We start from the raw sequence: 9,225 nt of genomic DNA on the forward strand, positions 1-9,225 counted from the left end.
GAGAGGGTAAAACAAGAGAAACACAAAGCAAACTCGTGGGGTTAAGAGGGGGGTCCCCAATGTCTGAGGCCTGAGAATAGCTTCTTCTGCTATGCCCCCAAGGATGGGGCGAGGGTGTCCCTCGAGAGTGCCTCAAAGTGGCAGTCGCTTGCCACCCCACCAGACCTCCCACCTCGCATCCAGAGCATGCACACAGCTGCTCCCAGCACGCCCCCGCCTGTCTGCCGGCCGGCCCCACGCCCTGGGCACACACTCTGTGACTCCTGGGGATGCCCCAAGGCCTCCCTCTAGACCGCCCGCCGGGAGCCCAGACGCATCTAGCAGCCCCTGGAATCCCCAGCCGACGACTCCAGACCCCCTCCCCTGCCGGACGCCCCCACCTTCCAGCCGGCCGAGCTGTTGCTGTCGCCTTTATCCTTGAAGTAGGGCACGTAACGGACCATCCAGTCGTAGATCTGCGAGAGCGTGAGCCGCTTGTCCGGGGCGCTCTCGATGGCTTTGGTGATGAGGTCGGCGTAGGACAGGTTCCCCCACGCGTTCCGCCGGGAGCTCTTCGCTTTCCGCAGCGGTCCGACCTCCGCGCCCAGCGGCGGCGCTGGGGCCATCGGCGGGGCCGTGGCTCGGCGCTCCGGCCCGCAGTCCTCAGCGCCCTCGGCCACCCCTGAACCCAGCGCTCCGTCCTCGTCGCCGACCAAGTCTGGCTGCGGCAGGGGCCAGGTACACGAGCGCGGCCGGCTCTGCGGCGCGAAGTCCGGGTCCACGTCCACCTGATGCGCTCGCAGCTTCGCAGCCATGGTCCCGCCCGGCTCGGGCGAGGAGGGGAGGGGGGCTCCGCGGATGGTGGGCGGGCGGCTCTGGGATCTGTGCGCCCCGGGGAGGCCCGCGGGAGGGGTCCCTGGCGGCGCCGGCTCAACCGCGGGGCGCCATGGGCCGGGTCGCGGAGACAGGGGGCTGGACGCGCTGGGAAGCCCGAAGGGAGGGAGAGGTGGAGGCAGTGAGGGAGCGGCGGCCCCGGAGCCCAGCGGGCACACACCTCGCCCAGCCCCGCTTCTAGCACCTGCCGCCTGCCTGCGCCTGCAGCCACCACCGCCACCGTCTTTGCCGCCGCTCCCCCGGCGCCGGCCCCGCACGCGGGCCCCGCTCTCCCGGGACGGGGCCGGATTGCACCATGCCGGAGCCCGAGCCCGTGCCGGAGCCCGCGCCGCCGCCGCCCCGTGAATGCCGCCGCCGCCGCTCCGGCTCCAGCGCCAGCTCCCGCGCCTGCCGCGCTCAGCGCCGGCTGCACCTCGGATGGGCGGAGGACGGGGAGGGGGCGGGCCCGGCGCGGGAGAGGGCGGGGCGTGCCCGCCCGCGGCCGCGGAATCCTCGGCCGGCCGGGTGCCCCGCCCGCGGGCTGGAGGTGGGGGGGCGGGGCTCCCGGCCGGGGGCGACCCTGCCGCAGCCCCAGCACGCAACAGCGCCGCCTACGGAGCAGGGGAGGAGCGGCGGGCGCGACCCCGCCCCCTGCTTTGAGCTGGGGGAGGGGGCGCGGGGGCGAGGCCCGAGCGCTCTCATTGGTCCGCAGCAGGGCTGTCCCGCCCACGGACTCGGCAGGTTCCCTCCCCGAAGCGCGTCAGCGGGTTATTGTTACAACCCGGGGTTTCCCGGGGCAACGGGGATGGGGCGGGGCTCAGAGCACTTGGCTCCGCCTTATATTCCTGGGAGGAATGCCCCGCCCCTGTTTCTAGACACCCCCCCTCACACACCACCCCACCCCCCCACACCCCGCCCTGGTGTTTCCAAGTCTTCATTCCAGAAACCTGGTGGGGTGGATGATGGAGCTCTCTTCTTTGTACCCTGGGCTGGAGAAAGGGAGAGGGTCAAGAATACCTGTGTTCTGGGTCAGGCTTGGCCACAATTTTGGCTTCTCCATCTGCAAGTTGTTTTTCGTGGGCTTTCAGGGTGCCTGAAGTTTAACGTGTAGTAGAATCAACCTGGCGAGCTTGTTAAAACATATTGCTGTGCCCCAGTCTGGTAAGTCTGGGTTGGGGCTTGAGACTCTGCATTTCTGAGAAGTTCCCAGGTGATGCACCCTGGACCACACTTTGCAAACCACTGCTTTAGAGTCTGCGGGAGGCTCTTGCAGGGGCTGTTGGAACAAATACTTGCCCCGAATTTCATCCTGTTTGGGGAGAAGTTGCTCGTTCATTTAACAGATATTTATTGAGCACTTTGATGCACCAGGCACTGTTGGGGCTACTAAGACAAGAGCAGCAGCAGAGACAGATGAGGTTCCGCCCTCATAGGCTAGTGGAGGAGTCAGATGTAAGTCAGATCATCATACAGCCTCAGAAGGAAGAGGCTGGCTGAGCAGTTGGGCAGCCCATGACCTCATCCCGCAGGGCCCTAGGCTGTTTCCAGCCAAGACTCCACCTGCCAGCCTTTGCTTGGTGCATCCCCTCTGCCTAAAACACCCTTTACCCTCCTCGTGGTCCTCATCGAAGATTTTCCCATTCCTCAAAACTCAGCTCAACTCATCCCTGACACCTTCTTTAACCCATCTCCCAGCACTTGTCCTTGTCCCTTGCTAGCCCAGACCACTGCTGCTCTGCCAGTAATATCTATGTCCCTTTAGCCCAATATTTCTCTTTTGCCAGTCAGGAAACTGAGGCCCAGAGTGGGCAGGTGTCTTGCCCAGATGGAATGGCCAGGACTACAATCTAAGCTCACCAGCCAGTACCACATTCGTTGGAGAGGCTGGAGACTGCAACTTGCAGAAAGTTCTCTGGGCAACGGGAAGGCTGGGCCCAGGCCACAGGAGTCACCCCTCTCTCAAAAATTCCTTCCTTTCAGCTTAGGTCCCAAGGAGTAGGGCCAAGGGTGAGGGTGCAGGCAGGGCTGGAGGGGCCCCTCCTCGCGGGGCCCCTCCTCGCTGCGCCCCCCACCCCCACCCCGAATGGGAGCAGGTCCAGCTTGCAAATGCCTGGCATGGCATCTGCCTGAGTCACATCCCGAAGGCAAGGGTGGGCATGGGAACCATTGGTTGCCCCCTTTTTCTGCTTTTACATATACACACACACCCTCCAGGTGGTTCTGTTTAGAGTCAGAAGGGCCCTGAAATCACTGCTGGACCCCCTCCCACAGTTCTCATATGCCCTCCCTGCCTGGAGAGCCCATGCTGAGGGCTGCCCCCTCAGGTACCCTGGAAGCCAGGCAGGCCTCCTGCCAGTCTTCAGCCCTGGCTTAGCCTGCTCTGTGAGACGGGGCCTGCTGGGGGCCATACCAGAGCTGGGAGGATCCTTAGCTGGGGGCCCTGGCACAGGCTGCCATTGCGGGGCTGGGAAGCCAGGTTGGCAGAGACACCCTAGAGGCTGACTCAGGCTCTGCTCCGGCCGTGCCCCTCCCAGTGTCCACAGCTGCTGCCTGGAATCTCCTCTGGGACCCACACTGGCACACTCAGCCCCCGCTCCCCCCCGCCACACACACACACTCACACCTACCATGCACACCAACGCTCATTTTTCTCTACTCACAACTTGGTTCCTGCTCACATGTTCATTGTGAGGCTGTATAACATACTGATTAAGAGTACGGACAAGTTCCTTAATTGCCCAAAGCCACTATTTCCTAATCTATAAACGAGCATCATCATAGCACGAACTTCACAGGCTATTTGAAGAATTCCGTAAAATCGTGAATGTCAGCACCAGGCTCAGAGTAAGTGCTCAATAATCCTAGCTGTTTTTATTACTGTTGGTGTTGCCCCTACATATCTTCCCTCCCTATTTGTCCCAGGTCACACTGTCCCACCTGCTCTCGCCACGCACGCACTGGTGTCCGCTCACACACTCGGGCTCACTCACATGCACGCTTGCCTATGTCCCTTACACGTGTGTCCCAATGCCACAGACCCTCCAGTCCCTGTGGTTCCAACCCCAGGGCTCTCCCACCCCCCGTCCCTCCCCTACACTGGCTCTCAAGCTCCGAGTTACCCTCCCTACCACTCCCACACTCATTCCTGCTCACAGACAAGCCCCCACTTGCTCACCCTCGCTTTCCTCCCCCTTCCACACACAAGCACGTTTGCTTCTTCTCACACCTTCCCTTGTACTTAAACTCACTCGCATTCCGATGCACACACACGCGCTCACTCACACACAGACACGTGCTTTACCCGGTCAACTTACACTTGGGTCACAAAACCTGTGCACATACACCCGAACGATCCCAGGGCACGCCTCGGTACCTCAGCTGTCCATCCCTCCCAGTGACAAGCAGGCACTACCCACCTCTCCCGAGGCACACTGCCCTCGGCAGACCCCTTCCTGGGCCACGCAGTGACAGCCCCCCCAGCCCCGCAGGACTGCATCCTCCCGGCTGCTTCCCCTCCTCCAGTCTCAGCTCCCCAGCCCCTCCCAGCTCTCAGAATAGCCCCTGCCGCTGTCGCCACCGCCACCTCCACTGCTGCCACTGCTGAGCTGTCAGGGCCCGCCAGAGCCCGCTTCCCCAGCACGGTGCCAGCTGTCTCGGCTCACTCGGGGCAAGTGAGGACAGAGGACAGGCTTCTCTGAGGTCTGATGGGCGTAGCTGCTCTGCACCCCCGAGAACCCCCTTCCAGAGCCCACCTGGAAGACAGCTTTCGGGGGAGCCCACTGCCACTTGCCCAGCGTTTTCCCAGTCCCCAAAGGACTTTGCCTGTGTCCCTTTTGGTCCTCAAAAGCCCAGAGAGGGCTGCCTCCCCTTCATGGCTGAGATAAGCCGAGGTCTGGGGGGAGGGGTTTGGTCAAGGCAGAGCAGTGAGTTGGGAGCAGAGCCAGACCAGGGCCAGCCATTCCTAGCCCCTCCTGGGGGACTCGAGGGGACCCTCCCTTAAACTGCACAGAGAGCAAGAACCACCCTCCCGCCCCCACCTGCCGGTACTGAGCAGAGCCTGGTTGACATTTGATGCCACAGTTGTCAGGAAAAGAGAACAGCACAGGGGTGACGTCTGGGGACGCCTCTGGAGGGGGAGGGGCTGGTGCCCAGCGGAGGCCTCCAGGGGTAGAAGGGGGAGCGTCTGCAGAAGCCAGAGGGGACATCAGGACAGCTGGGAGAGCCTCCAAGGCAGGCTCAGGCCTGGCCCAGGGACAGTGTCAGGGAGTGGGCGGGGCTGAGCTGAGGCTGAGAGGCTGAGGGGGACAGTGCAGCCAGGGGGGGCACTGAGGCAAGACCCGAGGGGCCTTTAGCGGCCTTCATAGTTCAGGCCTGGGCCAGGGAGTCCTGCGAGCTCGGGGAGGCAGCCTAGACCCGTGACTGCTCAGTGCCCAAAAGCATGGGGCCCAGGTCAAGAGGGCCTTGTGTCCTCCTGGGCCCGGGGTCTGTACTGCCACTGACAGTGACAGAGAAGTAGTGCTGAAGTGAGCTACTCTTATAGGCCAAGCCTGTCCCACCCACCATCCCGCTTAACGCTATATCCTTATCCCCCTAAGTTTTACTGAGCACTTGCTAAGTGCCAGCCCCTGCAGAGTACCTGCCAGGCATGATAATCCTTGGGAGCAAGAACTCTGCCCATCTTGTTCACTGCTGTGTCCCCAGGAGCCAAAGCAGGGGCTGGCACAGAGACTTTCAATAAACATTTGTTGAATGGCAGGATAAACTCATTGTATTCTCACAACCACCCAAGAGGCAGACACTATTATTCCCATTTTCTAGATGAAGAAAGTGAGGCTCAGAGTAGGAAAGTGAGTAGCCTGCTTCCCTGAGACTCAAACTGGAGTCTGGGTTTGCTCCTTGCACAGCACTAGAGGTAGGGGAAAATGAGCTTCGGGGCAAATCACTTCCCTTCTCTGAGCCTCACTTTCCTCATGTGTGAAATGGGAATGGCTATACTTACCTGTAGGGGATGATTAAGACCACCTGTGTAAGGTGCACAGCACGGAGCTGGCAAAGAGCAAATGCCAGACAAATGTATGCCCCCCTCATCCTACTCCATGTTGGGCTAGCCTGATATTCTAAATGTCCACACAACCACACCTGGTATCCATGATGCCTGTAAGTCACCCCTCTTTCTGTACAACAGGAAGGAGGCGTTTTAGTTTGCTGGGGCTGCTGTAACAAAGTACCGAAGCGGCTTAAAGGAACAGGAATTTATTGTCTCACGGTTCTGGAGACTAGCAGCCTGAAATCAAGGTGTTGGCAGTGCCACGCTCTCTCTGAAGCCTCTAGGGGTGAATCCATCCTCCCCTCTTCTAGCTTCTGGTGGTTGCTGGCAATCCTGGCGTTCCTCATCTGATAGACACATCACTCCTCTGCCTCCGTCTTCATGCGGCGCTCTTTTCCGTCTCTTCTCCACCTCTTCACATGGCATTGTCCTCTCTGTGTCTGTCTGCTGTTTATGATGACACCAGCTACACTGGATTTAGGGCCCACCCTACTCCACTGTGACCTAATCTTAACTAATTACATCAGCAAAGACTTTATTTCCAAAAAAGATCCAATGCTGAGGTTCCAGGAAGGGTGTGGATTGGGGGTGCGGGGAGACACTATTCAAACCCAGTACAAGAGGTGTAATGGAAAAGGTGTAGGATTTGGAGACCATCAGGACCGGGTTCTAATTTCACCTCCTTCACTAGGAGGCTGTTTGACTGTAGACTTCTCTGAGTCTTGTTTCTTACCCCTGTAGAGCGAGGACAACAACTCTGACCTCGCAGGGATGGTGAAAGGAAAAGATGAAATGAGCACTTGACAGCCATGCCCGGCAGAAGAAGACCCGCATCTCACTGTGGCCTCACTGCCCTGGCCCGCCCCATCCTGCCCATGTGACCTCTCCTCGGGATTGTCCTGACCTAGCCTGTCATTTTCCTGATCCAGTGATCCTATCAGAACACTGAGCTGCAGTGTTCTGCTCCTGGCCCTGCTAAGTCACTTCTCTGTTCCTCAGAGCCTCTGTTTTCTGATCAAACAGGTGAGAGGCCTGGAGCAGATGATCTCAAAGGTTCCATCTGAAGCTGATGTTCACAGAGCCCTGATACCTCCTCACAAAATATTAAAGTAGTCTGGAATTCTATAGAGCCGTGCCTGTTCAGAGAAGGAGTCCTAGGGAAGGGAGTGAGGTTTCTAGGAGAAGGTTGTCTCTTCCAGCTGCCCCCGTCTTGCCAGGTCCCCTGCAGCCCACCAGGCCATGGAGGCAGCAGACTTCCCCAAGCCAGTGAGACTCTGCCTGTGAGGAGCCCCCAGAGGGCCGCCCACGGCCCGCTGGTTTTGTTGCTTCTCCCCTCGGCTGCAGCCACAGCCCCATTGCTGGATGACAGTTAGCTATGGAGAGAGGCAAGTGCCAGCCCCATCAAGGACTTCCCGTGTGACCCTGGACTGGTCCCTTACCTCAGTTTCCCCGTCTGCAAAATGGGGATCACAACACCTACCTCCGGAGTGGGCAGGAGTATGAAAGGAGATGACGTGGAGAAGGAGCTACGTAACCTCTGGGGCATTGTAAGGATGTCTCTCTCTGGCCTTCAGGATGGCCTTGCCCTCTGTCTCCTGGGCCCATGCAAACATCACCACCTCCCCAGCCCGACTCTCGGCCTGAGGACCCACAGCATGAGGCGTGCTGGGAAGAGGGGCTGTGGAATCCCAGTGAATTAGGATAATCAGAGCAACCAGCCCCCGGAGATGCCGGCTGATAGGAGGAGAGGGAGGAGGCCAACAGTGACAGAAGGCCTCCTGTGTGCCAGGCACTGGGCCATGTGCTCTCGCTCATTTCATCCTGACAGCCACACTCTGGAGACATCGGCACTATTCCCATTTTGCAGATGGGGAAACTGAGAGCATCTGCTAAGGAAACTGAGGCAGCAGCTGCTGGGGAAACCTCACAGGGTGGTTGTGAAAATGATATAATTTTAATAATATTTAATAAATATCATCATCGGGGACTTCCCTGGTGGCGCAGTGGTTAAGAATCCTCCTGCCAATACAGGGGACACGGGTTCGAGCCCTGGTCTGGGAAGATCCCACATGCCGCGGAGCAACTAAGCCCTTGCGCCACAACTACTGAGCCTGCGCTCTAGAGCCCCCGAGCCACAACTACTGAGACCGCATGCCATAATGACTGAAGCCTGTGTGCCTAGAGCCCACAACAAAGAGAAGCCACCGCAATGAGACGCCCGTGCACCGCAACGAAGAGTAGCCCCCGCTCGCCGCAACTAGAGAGAAAGCCCGTGTGCAGCAACGAAGACCCAACACAGCCATAAATAAATAAATAAATAAAGTATAAAAATAAATAAGTAAATAAATATCATCATCATTATCAAGTGCTTACTTATCTTACTTATTTATCAAGTGTAGCCTCTATGCTAACTGATTCCATGGTTCTCCCTTGAGCTTTAATTAACCCTGAGAGGTTGGTATTATTTTAGAAGGGGCAGCAGAGGCTCAGAGAAGTAAAATAACTTCTTCCAGGTCACAGAGCCAAGAGCTAAGACAGAGTTTTCCAACCCCAAACCTGATGTTTTCACCAGTGCAACTGCTTTCTCTCACCTTGTTGCTGCCTGCACAGGTGAGTAATGCCACGTAGCGGTAGCACAGACTGACCAAGCCAAGTGCAGCTGACAGGGTAGCAGGGATGGGATATGCCATCGTTTCCATCCATGTTTTGTGAAACATGCTCAGCCCACACCCTTAATTTCTACTTTTTAATCATTGGAATTTGATACTTAGACTAAGTGAGGAGAAGTCAAAAATGTAGTCCATGCAAATGGTACCACTTTCCTAAGCTCTCATCACCCAGGAGCCCAGAGATGGTCCCGTCAGGTGGCCCAGCCCTGCCCTGCCCAGCACCCTGGGACCTGGGTCCAGCCCCAGCCTTCCTTGCAGCTGCTTCTCTGCTGCTCCTCTGGGTGCTCTGCATGGCCCAAGCATGGCCTACACTACAATGACTGCAACTCTAGCTGCAGGCCCAGGCCAGCTGAATGTATCCATGTTCTGCAGCTGCCTTTCGGAGACCTCCTCACCCAGTAGAGGGACCTAATGCCATATACACTCACCCCAGGCCTGGCTGCCTTCTGTGTGCTTGTCCTTAGCCTTCATTTTATCTCCTGGACTCCCCTTCATGGCTCAGCATCAGGGAGGGAGACGCAAGAGGGAAGAGATATGGGAACATATGTATATGTATAACTGATTCACTTTGTTGTAAAGCAGAAACTAACACACCATTGTAAAGCAATTATACTCCAATAAAGATGTTAGGAAAAAAAAAAAAAAAGCACAGGTGAG

General features: G+C 58.0%; 1 protein-coding gene and 1 long non-coding RNA gene across 2 annotated transcripts in view; one reads left to right on the forward strand and one right to left on the reverse strand.

Moving 5' to 3' along the window:
• The window catches only part of FOXO6 (forkhead box O6), a 21,323-nt gene extending 20,123 nt beyond the window's left edge, over positions 1 to 1,200 (reverse strand). The window contains exon 1 of the mRNA XM_024125222.3: positions 381 to 1,200. Coding sequence (XP_023980990.1) covers positions 381 to 794 — 414 coding nt within the window. The 5' untranslated portion in view covers positions 795 to 1,200. The remainder of the gene's footprint in view (positions 1 to 380) is intronic.
• LOC129391871 (uncharacterized) lies at positions 637 to 8,193 on the forward strand. Its single transcript, XR_008616676.1, has 3 exons — positions 637 to 717; positions 6,641 to 6,922; positions 7,931 to 8,193. It is a non-coding gene; the product is annotated as an uncharacterized lncRNA (long non-coding RNA).
• Positions 8,194 to 9,225: the final 1,032 nt, after the last annotated feature.

Source organism: Physeter macrocephalus, unplaced genomic scaffold, assembly GCF_002837175.3.
Source record: "Physeter macrocephalus isolate SW-GA unplaced genomic scaffold, ASM283717v5 random_376, whole genome shotgun sequence".
Lineage (NCBI taxonomy): Eukaryota > Metazoa > Chordata > Mammalia > Artiodactyla > Physeteridae > Physeter > Physeter macrocephalus.